Source organism: Lucilia cuprina, chromosome 6 (assembly GCF_022045245.1).
Source record: "Lucilia cuprina isolate Lc7/37 chromosome 6, ASM2204524v1, whole genome shotgun sequence".
NCBI classification, from domain to species: domain Eukaryota; kingdom Metazoa; phylum Arthropoda; class Insecta; order Diptera; family Calliphoridae; genus Lucilia; species Lucilia cuprina.
This window is the reverse complement of record NC_060954.1, coordinates 60,261,362-60,280,680: the sequence shown is the minus strand read 5'-3', so window position 1 is coordinate 60,280,680 and position 19,319 is coordinate 60,261,362. Positions and strand designations below refer to the sequence as shown.

The window sequence follows — 19,319 nt, the reverse complement described above, 5'->3', positions numbered from 1 at the left end:
AAGACGAGTTTCATTTGTGAAACGTTCTGCCAGTCAGCATTCTCTAGCCACTAAGTAAAGTTGAATTTTAAATGTTCCATGGAATAGCAACACATATGATTCTCAGACAAAAAACCAATTACACAGGACGAAAATAATTGTAAAAAGCCGAAAATCTGAGGACAAGTTATAATATTTCTAAATTTGAATACGATTTTCTCCATCACATCTGTTATTCGAGATATCGTGTCCTGGAGTTTAAAAATTTGCCGTCTGTATGCGCAGGATTCTTCAAATAACCACTTTGTATAGAAAGGCCTTTTTGTCCCACTCGATTTTAACTCTTTCAGCTCTTTCGTACAAAATCCCCTCATTGTTAAACAAGGCTTCCTGTTATGAAAGGAGTACTATTGGAGAATTAAGTTGAAGAATAAAGAACTTCCAAAGAAGCGAAAATGAAGTAGTATTTACGCCATAGAAGACCTGAAGAAGTGATGATTTTAAAACAGTCTTGTCATGGGAGGGATGGCCTTCTTATTTGTTTCCAAATTCACTGCTTGGGAATTCATTGAAGAAAAAAGAACTTCCAAAGAAGCGAAAAGAAGTAGAATTTACTCCATTGAAGTGCTGAAAAAGATCTGAAGAAGTGATGATTATAACACAGTCTTGTGATAGGAGGGATGTCCTTTTTATTTGATTCCAAATTCACTACTTGTGAAATCATTCTCAAGATGTCATTTTTATGTTCTTTTTTTGGAAGTTATTTGAAAGTGAAATTGTTATGTAAGAACAAAAAGAAAAATATACAGAATTGCAAAAAATAGTATTATTTTCGCTTCTTCGGAAAGTCATTAAACATCACTTCTACAGAGAATTACAAAAATCCCTTAATGCTACTTTTTAAGTGGTGATAAATGTTATCCTTTAAGAAGTGCTTTATTTTATTTTTGCTGGTTATGTTTGATGTGAGTTTCCTTATTTCCTTCTCAAGATCCATCAGATCGGTTTATATTTGTACTGGATATAACTTCTTTAATCCAACTATTCTAAATCTATTGAAATTCAATATCAATTACTCATCGGTATATCCTGCGACTTTAGATCGTAATAATTCTTAAAAAGAGAGTCCATAAGATACATTTCTCAAGGCCTTGACGAAGACTAAAGTGCATGGATATCAAGATCTTTTCAATTGAATCTAGAAAGTCCTAAATTTCATGGAGTTATATTGAATCTCCACAAAGATTACTTGAATGATCAGATTGAGAATTAAACCAAGAATGTACTCCTTTAAACACCTTTCCATAAACAAACAAAAAACCAGCATGAAATGGGTGTTAAGTTGTCAAATGTTTATGTTGTTTTGCTCAATTTCAACAACCACAGACGATATATTTAAACAAACGAACGTACAAACGAACATTGCGAGAGAGGGATTTCAAACGAATTTCTTTTCAGACAGTTGTGGCAGTAGTAGGCCACTACCAGTAAATGGTGATGCATTCATTTTTTTTAGTTTATTGTGTGTATTTAACTAAATATATATATCAACTAACAATAAATAAATAATTAATTTCTTTTTTGTATAAATTTTGTAAATGAAAAACTAAACAAAAAAAAAAACAACAATTAAAAAAACCTATATTAGCTGTAATGGCTTTAAGAAAGTTAAACAATTTAATTTGACAACCACCAAAACGAAATGTCTCATTTATTAAAGCGTACAAAAAAATCTTGTATCAAGGTAAGTACATTTTTTTTAAATTATTTATCTCAAATATTTGCTGTATAAAAAACGTTAAGGGTCAATTGTGTTTCGTTTAGTGTTAAATTTATTAAAAGAAAATAAATCAATAATATTGATTAAAACTTTTTTTATATATAAATAAAAAAAGGATTATCCTTGTAACGCATAGATGAAACGAAACAAAAAAAAAACTGCCAACCAACAACTAAAATAGCAACAAACAATAGAGAGAACCAACTACATATTTATGACCACAACAATGTAGTCTGTTTAACTTAGTTCCTATAAAGAATGCTATTTCCTTTTTTGATTTGCAACAAAGGGATGTTTTTATGGTTAATTATATGGTTAATCATAAATTTAAAGGAATTAATCTTAATTTAAGTAATAAATATATTTTAATTCTAGGAAAATTTCACAAAAATTTTGGGCGAAATTTATTTGTTTTTGTTTCTATTTAAAAAGAAAATTTTCTTTGAATTGTTTGTAACGCCCTTTTGCATTTAAGGCTAAACAAACAAATACATACACGTGCGTTATTTAACTTCCGGAAAATTTTATAAGTTTAGTTATTCAAGCGAATGTATTAAGTTTCTTTGTACTTAAATGTATTAAAAATATTAATTAAATATATTAAACAACAAATAAGCAATTATAATCGGCAGATGTTTGAACTGTCTCTAACGGGTCATGTTATCATGATCATCTTTTCCATCTTTGTGATATTTCAATCTGGGGAAAAGATACCTCGGCCTTTCTTTGGAAAGATAAGGCCTGATGTGGAAACCGGTAGCCTACAAAGTTATGTTAAGAATTTTGTATTGTCCTGGTTATTGGATGTTACTCTAATCATCTTCCACATCTTTGTGTTATTTCCATCCGGGGGGAAAGAGGTGTTATCAATACATCGGTCTTTCATTGAAATGATTTGACCTAGTGTCGATCCAGGGAGCCTTATAAAATGCCACCACGGCAAACGGTAGCCCAAAGGGGAAAAGGAATGTTAGCTAAAAGACTGATCCCTGGTAAAGGCTATAATTCAAGGCAAATTCGGAGCTGTCGCCAAGACATCAGAAACTGCGCAGCGTACTGACTGTGCAACAAAGCGTTGTAAATAAGTTGGTATCAAGTGTATGGAGATACAAGATGGATGTAGGGGTATATAGGTCTAACCCATACGTAGAATAAGTATGTCCGAATTTTATATTTGAATGTATGTTCAGGGTTTACTGCGTTCATAATAGATTTACATGGGAGTGAGAACAATAACTTTGACTTATGTCTAGTGAATAGTGTGGTAGTGGTAGTCCTTGTACATCAGTCAGCCGATGTACAAAACATACCAGCGGAGTATAAGAAGCAAAAAGGAGACGTAAGATTACCCTGCAAAAGATACACCGTGAAATAAGGCCAAGATAACAGGTGTTCGTGTAAAGCAGTTCAACTTATGTTAGAACTGTAATATTTTACAATGAAGGGCGTAGTATTGAAAATTCACAGTTAATATTATTCCTCTTTGTCTTAAGACCTCTAGTATAAACCCTTTTAAAGATCACACTCAAAACTTTTATTCTATTCCCTTTTTCAGCTCATACGTAAATTGTCTACAAAACAAATATTCCTTAAACGTTTAGAAGAGGAAGATATCTCCACCGATATTGAGCCATCGGTAGAAGCAACCGAAAAACCGAACAATCAAAATTCCAACACAACACCGAAAAATGCAGTGACAAGATCATATCAACGTCAATCGAGTAAGAAGGAAGCCAAAGATAGTCCCAAACATAAACAGAATAAAAATGGCAAAACATTAAAACACTTAGATGAAGATGATGATGAGGAGGATGAAACTCCCGATACGGATATTTTACAAAGTTTAACATCTAAACTCTTTCTAACAGCCGATGGTTATGAATTTCAACGTTTAGAACAATTGCGCAGTGATACCGCCTCGGAAATTATACCGTTTGATGCAAACTACACCAATACACATAATAACATTAAAAAACCGCCATCATCATTTGCCGATGACATAAATCTAGAGGTTGTTTTTGAAAAAGTCAAGTACAAAGAAGATGTGCGTTACTTCCGTCATACACCGTCCACAGCCAGTTTAGATAATTACTTTATTAATGATCAGGAATTAAACCTCATTACTAGCAACAATACCCATACCAGCAACTGTCCCAATGGCAATAGTGAAAATAACAACAGCAACAACAATATTAGCAACAACAATCATAATCACAATAATAACAACAACAGCAATGCTATTAATTTAAATAATCCAATTTTTACCAATAGAGGCCTTGAAATGACGCATCATAATTACTTTAATTCCCAACATAATCATCATCATCTTAATAATCATTTGCTTCCAGTTAATGTTAGTTTAGGTTGTAAATCCGATGGCAACTATCATCAATTCATAATTGGTCAGGAAAGAGATTGCTTTTATAAATTAACTCCCGTTGTTAAATGGGATATAAATGGAAATTCTTTGGAAGATGATATGGATAATTTTCATTGCTTTAGTATAAATTCAAATAATTCACCGGCTAAATCAAGTTTACGCTCAAGTTCGACCACATTGGAGACCTGGCTGGAAGATGAGTAGAGCGGAGTAGGATTAGGCGATTACTCTAGTGGGAATGGTAGAGGGATTATAAGATTTTCTGCATTTTAGTTCATGTGAATAAAACGGAATCGGGAATATCTATCTATTGGTTATTAAAAAGATTTTAAACAAATAGAACTATAGAAATCGGTTCTACATATTTCAGCATTTTATGGTTTGCGAGTTTGGGCGACTGTTCTCTTTTTGATTTCGTTTTCTTAATCGATTATTCGATTTTCTTACAAAAATTTCGATTCTTGATTTAGAACTGATAAATGGAAATATCGACATTTTGATCGTTTAAAAACCGATTTGTAGAAATTGATATCAAAGCTTGGTTCATGATTTTTTTTAATAGTCGATCTAAATTGTTTTAAGCTTTTCAAATGCGTTAAAGTTATTCTAAACTTCGATCAAGCTCCATAGGACCTCCGATAAAGAATCCAAGATTCTCTAGGGTTCTTCAAACGTCTTATGCACAAGTCAAGGAAATGTTTCATTCATTTTATGATATTCGGAATTCGTGATTTTGCGACATCATTTTCACACGCAGTTCTCTGGGCTTACTCCAGAACTAGTTTCGTAGACTTGCGAAATATTTGTAAAACAAAAGATCTTTTGAAACTTAAACTTTACTTCGAAATCTTGTTTTTTATTCGAAGCTCTCAAATTGATTTGAACTTTTCTAAAGCGATAAAATTTTAGGGAAGAAAACTCTCGATCAAATTTCCGCGATCCTCGAGTGCTCATGATATTTTGTTTTAAAATGTCTAGAATAATGTTGGAACCACTCTAAGAGGTTTAGAATGTCCACGTATAACGATATCATATTAGAGTCAGTTAAGACTCTCAGAATCACAGCATATAAGAAAATTCTCATTTTCCAATTGAGTTAAAAAAAACGTTCAAGATTTAATTTCAGTTAATTTTAAACCTCTCGTCACCGAAAATACCAATTCAAATCTTATTCTATATTTCCATTAAGGCCCTCGGGTAGAGATACAAGCCGATGCAAAATGATCGTCGTCGGCGGCGAACTATTTTAGATCTGCGGCGGCTTATTATAGAAAATATCGGCGGCTAAATTGTCGGCTCAATTTAATTTTTACATCAAGCGTTTATTATATTGTATAATAGTCTGTTATACAGAAACATGTGTCTATATAAGTTTTTTTGGCAACATTTTTCAATTTGCCATAAAAATTTAAAATAGTTTTGAAATTATTTTCTGAAATACAAAAGCGTTTCCAATCTTTATCAGAGACTACGTTAAGGCCAGCTTAACTTTTGAGCCGAAAGAAGTCGGCGGCGGCACGGCTTGAAAAATATTACCGGTGGCCAGCAGCCGCCGATTTGAGCTGTCTCGGCTTGTATCTCTGCCATCGTAAGGCCTTACAATCTTGAAGTTGCACAAAACGATAACAAAAGCATGATTGTGAAGATATAATTTGAACTTTTTTTATAACAACAATACTTTAAGAGATTTTGAATTTCCACTTATAACGATATCAGATTGGAGTCAGTTGAGACCCAGAACTCAAACCTCTCGTCACCGAAAATCCTATTCTATATTTCTATTAAGGCTCTCGGGATGCTTTACAAACTTGAAGTTGCTCACAACGATAACCAAAGCATGCAAATTTCCTGAAGCCGGTGTAACGTTTAAACCTCTGTAAAAGATTTGGAACTTAGACATATAATGATATTGTTTTAGAGTCTTTATATCGGAATTCTTTTTCGAATTGCAGAGTGTAATCACATACCAATTGTCTATTTCCGAATTAGGTTTAATCGAAAAGTGAAATGATTTCGGAAACTAGAATGAGGTTATCTTTGGAACTCTTAAAATTTCTTGTCCTTAAATTTGATTCTGTTGAATACCGTGGATTACTACCAAACTCGATCCGTTAGAGAACTGTTTCGATTAACAATAAAGTTGTTAAATAAAAACATGAACGATATTAACTTTTGGACCCTCATCAATTCTCGGAATTTTACTATTAAAAGAAGTAATAAGTCCAAGCAAGTGTAGATATTGCTACAAATTTGCGCAAACTTTATATATTTATTACTTTCCTAATCCCTCCGTAAGTCCTTTCCCCGCTAGAGTTGTTAAATCAATGATTGTGAAGTTATGATTTGAACTTGTTTTTATAACAACAACAATGTGGCCTTAATCATTATCAAAATGTAAAGAAAAAGTTGTGTTTATTGTCGCTCTCTCTCGCTCTTGCTCGCTGTCTTCTCTATCCACACATCACTTTATCACTCTCGCAAAGTGTAATTAAATTTTGAAATATAGCAGGAAATAAAAAAAATTATATTATTACAAATAACAATCAGCAACAATGATGTATTTTTTCTGAAGAAGAAAAAAATAGAACGAAAGCCAGTAAGTATGATGGAAAGTATTAAAAGAAGAAAAAAAAAACAATTTTAACTAAAATCTATTGTCATGGGCACGTGGTTAGTTGAAAATCATAAACAACAATAATTTTGAAAAATATTTGTAACATGTAAGTTTCTTTCGCATAAGAAACAAAAAACCAATTTCAAGTACTTGTAGTCGTTGTTGTACATTGTATGTTGTATATTTTGTCTACATCAAAAGGTTTTTATTTCAAATATTGTTTCTTTTTTTTTTTTTTTGATTTGTGCATTAAAAAAAGTTCGTCCAGCACGTGTCAAACATGCGTGAGAAATGTCTTCGTAGTGCATTTCCCACGTCGTACCATCCATCCTTCCTTCGATACATTCATTCATTCATACAATTTCTTTTGGGTGGTTCAATTTTGGTATGTTCGTTCAATTTTTATTTAATGTCGCATTTAAGTTTAACATTTGATATTGTTTGCGTATCTTGTTTATTCGAAATATTTATTTGGGGGTGAGTTTTTTTTTCTAATATTTTGTGTTTTTAGTTTGCTCACATGAGAATTTTTTTGTTTTGGTGGTCTTTTTTTGTTGATGATTTTGTTGTTCGTCCGAAAAAAAAGATTGTTTTGATTAATTATATAAAAACAAAATTTACATACAAAAAAACTGTTTTTTTGATGTTCGATTAAAAAACAATAATTACCGCTAGTTATGCGCCTTAATGGGAAATATCATTTCGTAATTAAGAAATTTTAATTAAAATAAGAAAGAACGTAATTTAAACATTTTAACAAAATAGAAAATTATGGGAAATTAATCAAAATCCAAAAAATAGATTTAATTCTAGCACTAATGCAGAACAAGGGAAACATTTTTAGATTTTTGTAAAGCAATTTTGGATCTAAGCGATATCGCCATAATCTATAGATCTCAGAAACATTGGAATCCTTTTTGCCCTAGGGCTTTCCGTTTAGCCGGAAAATGGACTTTTATGTTTTGACTCAAAAATCGAATTTTAGGGAGAAATAAAAGTGATCACAGATTTTAATCCTTTTTGCCCTAGGGCCTTCGTTTAGCCAGAAAATGGACTTTTATGTTTCGACTCAAATATTGAATTTTGATGAGATATAAAAGTGATCACAGATTTTAATCCTTTTTGTCCTAGGGCCTTCCGTTTAGCCAGAAAACTGACTTTTATGTTTTGACTCAAAAATCGAATTTTAGAGGGAAATAAAAGTGATCACAGATTTTAATCCTTTTTGCCCTAGGGCCTTCCGTTTAGCCAGAAAATCGACTTTAATGCTTCGACTCAAAAATCGAATTTTAGGGAGAAATAAAAGTGATCACAGATTTTAATCCTTTTTGCCCTAGGGCCTTCCGTTTAGCCAGAAAATGGACTTTTATGTTTTGACTCAAAAATCGAAATTTAGAGAGAAATAAAAGTGATCACAGATTTTAATCCTTTTTGCCCTAGGGCCTTCAGTTTGGCCAGAAAATGGACTTTTATGTTTTGACTAAAAAATCGAATTTTAGGGAGAAATAAAAGTGATCACAAATTTTAATCCTTTTTGACCTAGGGCCTTCCGTTTAGCCAGAAAATGGACTTTTATGTTTTGACTCAAATATTGAATTTTGATGAGATATAAAAGTGATCACAGATTTTAATCCTTTTTGCCCTAGGACCTTCCGTTTAGCCAGAAAATGGACTTTTATGTTTTGACTCATCACAGATTTCAATCCTTTTTGACCTAGGGCCTTCCGTTTAGCCAGAAAATGGACTTTTATGTTTTGACTCAAAAATCGAATTTTAGAGGGGAAAAAGTGATCACAAATTTCAATCCTTTTTGCCCTAGGGCCTTCCGTTTAGCCAGAAAATGGACTTTTATGTTTTGACTCAAAAATCGAATTTTAGAGGGAAATGAAAGTGATCACAGATTTCAATCCATTTTGACCTAGGGCCTTCCGTTTAGCCAGAAAATGGACTTTTATGTTTTGACTCAAATATTGAATTTTGATGAGATATAAAAGTGATCACAGATTTTAATACTTTTTGTCCTAGGACCTTCCGTTTAGCTAGAAAATGGACTTTTATGTTTTGACTCAAAAATCGAATTTTAGAGGGAAATAAAAGTGATCACAGATTTCAATTCTTTTTCACCTAGGGCCTTCCGTTTAGCCAGAAAATGGACTTTTATGTTTTGACTCAAATATTGAATTTTGATGAGATATAAAAGTGATCACAGATTTTAATCCTTTTTGTCCTAGGACCTTCACAGATATCAATCTTTTTTGCTCTAGGGCCTTCCGTTTAGCCAGAAAATGGACTTTTATGTTTCGAATTAAATATTGAATTTTGATGAGATATAAAAGTGACACAGATTTTAATCCTTTTTTCCATAGGGCCTTCCGTTTAGCCAGAAAATGGACTTTTATGTTTTGACTCAAAAATCGAATTCTAGGGAGAAATAAAAGTGATCACAGATTTTAATCCTTTTTGCCCTAGGGTCTTCCGTTTAGCCAGAAAATGGATTTTTATGTTTTGACTCAATATAAAAGTGATCACAGATTTCAATCCTTTTTGCCCTATGGCCATCCGTTTAGCCAGAAAATGGACTTTTATGTTTTGACTCAAAAATCGAATTTTAGGGAGAAATAAAAGTGATCACAAATTTTAATCCTTTTTGCCCTAGGGCCTTCCGTTTAGCCAGAAAATGGACTTTTATGTTTTGACTCAAAAATCGAATTTCACAGGGAAATAAAAGTGATCAAAGGTTTTTATCCTTTTTGCCCTAGGGCCTTCCGTTTAGCCAGAAAATGGACTTTTTGACTAAAAAATCGAATTTTAGGGAGAAATAAAAGTGATCACAAATTTTAATCCTTTTTGCCCTAGGGCCTTCCGTTTAGCCAGAAAATGGACTTTTATGTTTTGACTCAAAAATCGAATTTTAGAGGGAAAAAAGTGATCACAGATTTTAATCCTTTTTGCCCTAGGGCCTTCCGTTTAGCCAGAAAATGGACTTTTATGTTTTGACTCAAAAATCGAATTTCACAGGGAAATAAAAGTGATCACATCCTTTTAATCCTTTTTGCCCTAGGGCCTTCCGTTTAGCCAGAAAATGGACTTTTATGTTTTGACTCAAAAATCGAATTTTAGGGAGAAATAAAAGTGATCACAAATTTTAATCCTTTTTGCCCTAGGACCTTCCGTTTAGCCAGAAAATGGACTTTTATGTTTCGACTAAAAAATCGAATTATAGGGGGATAAGAAGAGGAATAAAAGTGATCACAGATTTTAATCCTTTTTGTCCTAGGGCCTTGATGAGATATAAAAGTGATCACAGATTTTAATCCTTTTTGTCCTAGGGCCTTCCGTTTAGCCAGAAAATGGACTTTTATGTTTCGACTCAAAAATCGAATTTTAGGAGGGAAATAAAAGTGATCACAGATTTTAATCCTTTTTGCCCTAGGGCCTTCCGTTTAGCCAGAAAATGGACTTTTATGTTTTGACTCAAAAATCGAATTTTAGGGAGAAATAAAAGTGATCACAGATTTTAATCCTTTTTGCCCTAGGGCCTTTCGTTTAGCCAGAAAATCGACTTTTATGTTTCGACTCAAATATTGAATTTTGATGAGATATAAAAGTGATCACAGATTTTAATCCTTTTTGCCCTAGGGCCTTCCGTTTAGCCAGAAAATGGACTTTTATGTTTCGACTCAAATATTGAATTCTGATGAGATATAAAAGTGATCACAGATTTTAATCCTTTTTGACCTAGGGCCTTCCGTTTAACCAGAAAATGGACTTTTATGTTTTGACTCAAAAATCGAATTTTAGAGGGAAATAAAAGTGATTACAGATTTCAATCCTTTTTGACCTAGGGCCTTCCGTTTAGCCAGAAAATCGACTTTTATGTTTTGACTCAAATATTGAATTTTGATGAGATATAAAAGTGATCACAGATATTAATCCTTTTTGCCCTAGGGCCTTCCGTTTAGCCAGAAAATGGACTTTTATGTTTTGACTCAAAAATCGAATTTTAGAGGGAAATAAAAGTGATCACAGATTTTAATCCTTTTTGCCCTAGGGCCTTCCGTTTAGCCAAAAAATGGACTTTTATGTTTTGACTCAAAAATCGAATTTTAGGGAGAAATGAAAGTGATCACAAATTTCAAACCTTTTTGCCCTAGGGCCTTCCGTTTAGCCAGAAAATGGACTTTTATGTTTTGACTCAAAAATCGAATTTTAGAGGGAAATAAAAGTGATCACAGATTTCAATCCTTTTTGCCCTAGCGCCTTCCGTTTAGCCAGAAAATGGACTTTTATGCTTTGACTCAAAAATCGAATTTTAGGGAGAAATAAAAGTGATCACAAATTTTAATCCTTTTTGCCCTAGGGCCTTCCGTTTAGCCAGAAAATCGACTTTTATGTTTTGACTCAAAAATCGAATTTAGGGCGAAATAAAAGTGATCACAGATTTTAATCCTTTTTGCCCTAGGGCCTTCCGTTTAGCCAGAAAATGGACTTTTATGTTTTGACTCAAAAATCGAAGAAATAAAAGTGAAATAAAAGTGATCACAAATTTTAATCCTTTTTGCCCTAGGACCTTCCGTTTAGCCAGAAAATGGACTTTTATGTTTTGACTCAAAAATCGAATTTTAGAGGGAAATAAAAGTGATCACAGATTTTAATCCTTTTTGTCCTAGGGCCTTCCGTTTAGCTAGAAAATGGACATTTATGTTTTGACTCAAATATTGAATTTAGGGCGAAATAAAAGTGATCACAGATTTTAATCCTTTTTGCCCTAGGGCCCTCCGTTTAGCCAGAAAATGGACTTTTATGTTTTGACTCAAAAATCAATTTTAGGGAGAAATAAAAGTGATCGCAGACTTTAATCCTTTTTGACCTAGGGCCTTCCGTTTAGCCAGAAAATGGACTTTTATGTTTTGACCCAAATATTGAATTTTAGAGGGAAATAAAAGTGATCACAGATTTCAATCCTTTTTGACCCAGGGCCTTCCGTTTAGCCAGAAAACGGACTTTTATGTTTTGACTCAAATATTGAATTTTGATGAGATATAAAAGCGATCACAGATTTTAATCCTTTTTGACCTAGGGCCTTCCGTTTAGCCAGAAAATGGACTTTTATGTTTTGACTCAAAAATCGAATTTTAGAAGGAAATAAAAGTGATCACAGATTTCAATCCTTTTTGACCTAGGGCCTTCCGTTTAGCCAGAAAATGGACTTTTATGTTTTGACTCAAAAATCGAATTTTAGAAGGAAATAAAAGTGATCACAGATTTCAATTATTTTTGACCTAGGGCCTTCCGTTTAGCCAGAAAATGGACTTTTATGTTTTGACTCAAAAATCGAATTTTAGAGGGAAATAAAAGTGATCACAGATTTTAATCCTTTTTGCCCTAGGGCCTTCCGTTTAGCCAAAAAATGGACTTTTGTGTTTTGACGCAAATATTGAATTTTGTTGAGATATAAAAGTGATCACAGATTTTAATCCTTTTTGCCCTAGGGCCTTCTGTTTAGCCAGAAAATGGACTTTTATGATTTGACACAAAAATCGAATTTTAGAGGGAAATAAAAGTGATCACAGATTTCAATCCTTTTTGCCCTAGGGCCTTCCGTTTAGCCAGAAAATGGACTTTTATGTTTTGACTCAAAAATTGAATTTTAGAGGGTGATTACAAATTTTAATCCTTTTTGTCCTAGGCCCTTCCGTTTAGCCAGAAAATCGACTTTTATGTTTCGACTCAAATATTGAATTTTGATGAGATATAAAAGTGATCACAGATTTTAATCCTTTTTGCCCTAGGGCCTTCCGTTTAGCCAGAAAATGAACTTTTATGTTTTGACTCAAATATTGAATTTAGTTGAGATATAAAAGTGATCACAAACTTTAATCCTTTTTGCCCTAGGGCCTTCCGTTTAGCCAGAAAATGGACTTTTATGTTTTGACTCAAATATTGAATTTTGTTGAGATATAAAAGTGATCACAGACTTTAAACCTTTTTGCCCTAGGGCCTTCCGTTTAGCCAGAAAATGAACTTTTATGTTTTGACCCAAATATTGAATTTTAGAGGGAAATAAAAGTGATCACAGATTTTAATCCTTTTTGCAATAGGGCCTTTCGTTTAGCCAGAAAATGGACTTTTATGTTTTGACTCAAAAATTGAATTTTAGAGGGTGATTACAAATTTTAATCCTTTTTGTCCTAGGCCCTTCCGTTTAGCCAGAAAATGGACTTTTATGTTTCGACTCAAATATTGAATTTTGATGAGATATAAAAGTGATCACAGATTTTAATCCTTTTTGCCCTAGGGCCTTCCGTTTAGCCAGAAAATGGACTTTTATGTTTTGACTCAAAAATTGAATTTTAGAGGGTGATTACAAATTTTAATCCTTTTTGTCCTAGGCCCTTCCGTTTAGCCAGAAAATGGACTTTTATGTTTCGACTCAAATATTGAATTTTGATGAGATATAAAAGTGATCACAGATTTTAATCCTTTTTGCCCTAGGGCCTTCCGTTTAGCCAGAAAATGGACTTTTATGTTTAGACTCAAAAATAAAAGTGATTTTAATCCTTTTTGCCCTAGGACCTTCCGTGTAGAAAGAAATGGACTTTTATGTTTTGATTCAAAAATTGAATTTTAGAGGGTGATTAAAGATTTTAATCCTTTTTGTCCTAGAGATCATAGAGATCATAAAAATACTCTCTGGTATAATATAGTCGGATTGTCGGTTTAAGTTTGCAGTTGGATAATACCTTTTTCCCAAAGACGCCAAAACCAACACCGCAGTTCATTTTAGAACCATCGCCTAGAAGCTATAACCATTATAGGCAGATCTAATAATAACTTTTAGATTAAACTACGAGTTTGTTAAAAAGCACTTCTAAATGCTGCGTAATATTGGTTCAAAAATTTTACTTTGGAACAAACCTTCTTTTATGGAAGGTTCAGAATTTTTCTTTAGTGAACTATTTCCCATTGAAATTGAGAAATTTCTAATTATATTTTAGAAATTTTCAATTGTATATAAGAACTTTGCGTCAGCAATTCTGTAAGCGCATTTTTCACGCTGATAACTTGTTCTAGAAATTTTCGGTGAGAGATTACTATTTTGGAATGTAAAGACTAATTGATGGAATATGTATCCACATTTCAAGGATCGTTGGGTATATGTGAGAACGAAGCTACAATCAAGATAACAACTCAAACTTTAAATTCAAAGTTGTATTACAGTATTACTCTGACAACAGATAGGACTAGGACTCTCTTATCTCATGATAAGAACTCGATTAGGCTTCTAACTGGTATAATTACTGGGTACTGTATGATTGAACATATGTCAGAACGTAGGGAGTACCCAAATCATAGCAACTGTGGAAGCTGGAAGTGGAATCGGTACAACACCTTCTATGTCCAGCCTTACAAGAGCACAGACTACTCTATCTGGGTAGAGCTCTTTTCTTTTATCTAGACTGTCTCAGAGATGCGTCACTGATAAACATGATCGGTTTTATTAAAAGTACCGGCTGGTTTATATGGAGACCGAACGAAATTGCTAGCGAGCAACCCACGTAACCTAACCTACAGTATTACGAATAGATTTGCCTATTAACCTTTAATAGATTTAACGACAACTAACAAATATTTAAGGAAGGTCTTACGATTTAAACAGACGCCAATGATTAAAATCTAAACCACACAAAATAAATACTAATAAATTCACCTGTTCCATGACCTAATTACAATTGTAAATAAATACTAAACGCCATGGGCGTTATCCAATATCCTTAACAATGTCGTACGATGACCTACAAGAGCAGATAAAGATAAAGATTTTTGCATACAAACGAACAAACATTAAGAGAGCAACAGCAAACTAAATGCACTTGTTGGGGGCAACACACGACCAGCATAAGTTTCAAACGCGTGCTCCATATTCATTGAAAATCATCTAACAAATTCACAAACAACAACTGGCGACAAAACGAACAACTAAAACGACGCCTAAACAACAGTCATATTATTATTGACAATATGTATTTGAGAAGATAACTTGTCAAGAGGTATAAACAAACAACGACGTCAAAGACGAGGATGATAATGGTAACGACGACGACGACAATCGATAAAACGTCGTTGACTGCTGGCAACAAACAATATTGTCAACAACTATATTTGTGGTAAAGTTACAGCATAAGGACCAAAGTTTCTAAGATTAAGCAACAAGCATCAGTTAAAAAATACAACTCCCGAGCAAGTAGAACATGCATAAAACAAATATTAACACAACAACTTGCATAGTTTTTGTTGTTTGATAATAATACACTTGTAGCAAAAACAACTACTAACAAAGTTGCTCGTTTCATGCATAACGTTTAAGTTAAATTACGCTTTCTCTCTCTAACGCTTATTACACTCTAACACATCGAATGCTCTCTCTTTATTACACTTATTGCACTAACGATCAGACACAGCAGAGAATTAACCCTTACAGGATAAGGATGTATTAGTTAGACATAGAATAGTTGGGCGAACGGGTGGTTTTTGTCGTTGCAACAAATGGGGTGGCTTATGAAGTTTAGATTTTATTGGTGAAAGGACGTTAAGATTGCCTGGAGTTTGAGTTGTGGCACATGCTGGTCGTACGTTTCAAAATCAGTCGAACGTCGTTCATACACACGATAAGACACGTGCTCTGAAACTAGCTCTACTAAGAAATAAAAATATAAATTTTTTGTGTTTTTTAAAAAAGTTATTAACAAAAAATATTTAAACAAATTAAAAACTTAAGAAAATTTGTGAAAGTTTATAATAAATTTTATAAAAAAAATATAAAGAATTTTTTAAAAAAATATAATTTTGAAAAAACGTGTTTGAGAAAAGTTTTAAACTAAAGCGAAAAATGGATCATAATATGCATCATAATAATGCTGCTCTACACTGGAGCTATGGCGCCGCCGCAGTACCAACTACGCCGCAAAATCATTGGGTACCACCTCCACAAACTCACAGTTTAAAACGTGCCATGTCCGAAAGTGATTGTGAAGAATTATATTCCGAAGAATCGTCCAAAGAACAGTGAGTTTTTCATATAATTCTACTAATAAATAAAAAAAGAACTAAATTTCTTATTGGAAAGAATAAATTTTCTAATTGTTGCTGTTTTTCTTTTAACTTTTAGAATTTCACCCAGTGAAACCAACAGTTGCCAGCTAATGAGTCGCAAAAAACGTCGTGGCGTTATTGAAAAGAAACGTCGTGATCGTATTAATTCCTCATTGTCCGAATTGAAACGTTTGGTGCCTTCGGCTTATGAAAAACAAGGTTCAGCCAAATTGGAAAAAGCTGAAATCTTACAATTGACTGTGGAACATTTGAAAAGCTTGCAAAGTAAAGGTAATTATCACCAAAAGTGTTAAATAATAGTGAAAGTTTTTAATTATTTAAGGGGATAAAGCTTAAATTGTATGCATTAAAAGAAGTTCAATCGCCATGAAATTAAATTCTTTGTGAAGTTCGTTTTAGCCAATGTTTACTGTATTGATTTCAAAATGAAGTTTTCATTAAGTTTTGCGCATGTTTGATAAAGTACAAAATAAATCTTATAAATTGCCAAAATCTTCTTTAAAATCTAATAAAAGAGAAAATTTGTATGAAAAGTTTAAAAGTTCTGATTTTCGCAAAAAAGCTATTAATGAATAGGCTTTTTTTTAATTAAAAGAAAAACATTCTGCTAATTATTTATAAAACGCAAAAAAGCTTTTTAAAATTTCTTATTTTCACTGCAAATTCTTAATAATTCATAAAACACCTTTTCACTAAAAACATAAGCTTTTCCCAAAAATAGCCTTCTGATGAATAGCTTTTTCGCAAAAACAAAGCTTTTCAGTGAATTAGCAAAAATAGCTTTTGTAATAAATAAGCTTTTTCTATAAAAATTAAAACAATTCACAAAATTTGCTTTACAACACACTAAAAAGGATTTTTCACCTAAAAGCTTTCATAGCAAAAGCTTTTCTATTATTGGAGTTTTTTCAAAAAAAAAATCATTTTTAAATTTCACCAAATTCCATTTCCACATAGTTTTAAGTTCCAACTGAGCTAAGGTACAAAATTAACAACTGATCAAACATGATCTTTCAAATTGATTCTAATTAAAACAAGTTTTTCAAAATTTAATTCACTCTCTGTGGGATGTCAAAATGTCCCAAAACAAAAACAGAGTATCCTATTAAAGAAAACCGGTTCCTAAATGGATTTTTAAAGTCAATGCAATTTGAATTTTTAATATGATATAATATCCCAAGCAAAGAAGAATAAACCAATTAAATTCACAATTTCTAATTCGATTTCGTTTAACAACTTTTTCACAAAATTTTCTTTAATTTCAAACTGAAAAATCATTCATAATCACTTAGATGTAATAATCCCACTAATTTACTATGATTTGTAAAAAGATTCCCACGCATTTTAACCACTATTTGTATGGAAATTTGGCACGAGTTAATATGTTTTTCACAATTATCCCACGGCCTTTACTTTTATCATTAAACACCACCCTCTCTGAAGCCACCAACAAACAAAAACTCATAAAAGAATATTAAATATGTTCAAAGCAAAAAGCCTAAAAGTTTGATATAGTGAGAAAGTTGCTTCCCAAAGATTCGCAGTGTCATTTAAAAACACCCCTATTGATATATATAAAAATCCTATAAGAACTTTGGGTTTTTTTAATGTTAAAAATAAGGGTGTTAAACAACAATTAATGGGATATTTCGTGGGAATGTTAAAACGTTAGAGAAAAAATTTTAATTGTTTACTTTAATTGTTATACAAAAATATTAACTTTTCCTTTTTTCTTTGTGTTTGTTTGCAGGTATGGATTCATTGGGTTATGATCCTCAAAGATTTGCCATGGATTATCATATTATTGGTTTTCGTGAATGTGCTGCCGAAGTGGCTAGATATTTGGTTACCATTGAAGGCATGGATATACAAGATCCTTTACGTTTGAGATTAATGTCTCATTTACAGTATTTTGTGCAGCAACGTGAAATGTCTAAAGGTTGTCCAGTTAGTCCTAGTGCTTCTTGGGCTGGTCATCCGGCTGCTGCCTCTACAGCGGCTGCTGCTGCAGCTGCTTATCAACCCAATTGTGGTGTTACACCCTATCAAACATATCCTTCTGCTTCTACCACACATGCTTCGGTTAGTTCTTCATATGTGCCCAATTTACCTGCTGCTTTACATCAATATCCCACTTTAAGCTCCTCGCCCAATAGTACCAATATGCATTCTCAACAGCATAATATGACACAACAACACAATGTACGATCAACATCAGTTGGTTCTGCTCAAGACACTTTGCCCTTAATGAATCATGCCACAGCTCAACAAGTTACCACACAACAACAGCAACAGCAAGTTACCTCACAACAACAACAGCAGCAGCAACAACAACAACAATCTCAAACCCAAACTCAGCAACAAGTTACACATCCTCAACGCACACCCTCTTCTCATGAAGCTCATCAACAACCACAGCCGCAACAACAACCACAGCACCAACAACAACAGCAGCAACAATCTCAATTAACTAATAATCAAGCTACCCACCACACCTACACACAAAATCATACCCAAGACCATACACAACACCAGGGGGCCTCCACATACATTGAACTTACTAGTGCTCAAACCCACAATAGTCTTCGTCAAACAACACCAACAGTTCCTAGCAGTAGTTTAGGTTATACTACCACTATGGCTCCTCAGTATCCGGTTAGTGTAGGTCAAGAATATAATCATCAGACAGGTGTATATGTAACAGCTAATGGTTCAAAACCCTATCGTCCTTGGGGTGCTGAAATGGCCTATTAACCACAAACAAACATTAAGGAATGAAAGAGGATTCTAATGAAAATAAATATCTAATATCCGGGTCCTCAGAAGTGGTCATTTATTGCGGACCCCCTAAAGTCCCCTAAAAACGATAATGTGATTTCTAACAAATATTTAGCTAGAAAAAACATGTATAAAAATGAGTGAAAAAGTGTGATAATTGAAAAAAAAATATACCAAAATATTTAAGATTGAAAAGTGAAAATATTTTGTAAAAATTTTTTAGCAAACCAAAGAGATTATTTTTTATAAACAATTTAAAAAACAAAATTATAAATTTTATGTAAAATAAAAAAAAGCACATCTAAGTCATTAGTTTTTAAGAAAAATATTACAAACTAGTTTAAGTATTTATTTTTATATTAATGAAAAAAAAGAAAACAATAAAAACAAAATTAAAAGTAACTTTTATTGGAATTTTTTAAAGAAAGATAAAATATTATTGCGAAATGGAAATTAAATTCCAAAAATCCAAAAAAAAGCTTTCCAAAGTGCTTGTGTATTTCAGATCTTTAGTTTTGAAAGAATGATCACGAATTTTCAATTTTTATTATGCAAGGAAGATGATTTCGTTTCGAGATATCTGCTGCTACAGAAAAGCTCGGACAATATTAGACTTACGATACGAATTCTTTAAATAACGTAGGTCTTTAACGACAAAACACAAACAAAATCTT

At 32.7% G+C, this 19,319-nt stretch overlaps 2 protein-coding genes across 2 annotated transcripts; both read left to right on the top strand.

Annotated features, from left to right (window-relative positions):
* Positions 1 to 1,514: 1,514 nt before the first annotated feature.
* Positions 1,515 to 6,689, top strand: LOC111682329 (homeobox protein 2). Its single transcript, XM_023444252.2, has 2 exons — positions 1,515 to 1,723; positions 3,315 to 6,689. The coding sequence occupies exons 1-2, from the start codon at positions 1,682 to 1,684 to the stop codon at positions 4,341 to 4,343; spliced, it is 1,071 nt and encodes a 356-aa protein (XP_023300020.2). The 5' UTR covers positions 1,515 to 1,681; the 3' UTR covers positions 4,344 to 6,689.
* Positions 6,690 to 15,643: 8,954 nt separating this feature from the next.
* On the top strand, positions 15,644 to 18,839 carry LOC111682333 (hairy/enhancer-of-split related with YRPW motif protein). Its single transcript, XM_023444257.2, has 3 exons — positions 15,644 to 15,819; positions 15,923 to 16,137; positions 17,618 to 18,839. The coding sequence occupies exons 1-3, from the start codon at positions 15,644 to 15,646 to the stop codon at positions 18,619 to 18,621; spliced, it is 1,395 nt and encodes a 464-aa protein (XP_023300025.2). The 3' UTR covers positions 18,622 to 18,839.
* Positions 18,840 to 19,319: the final 480 nt, after the last annotated feature.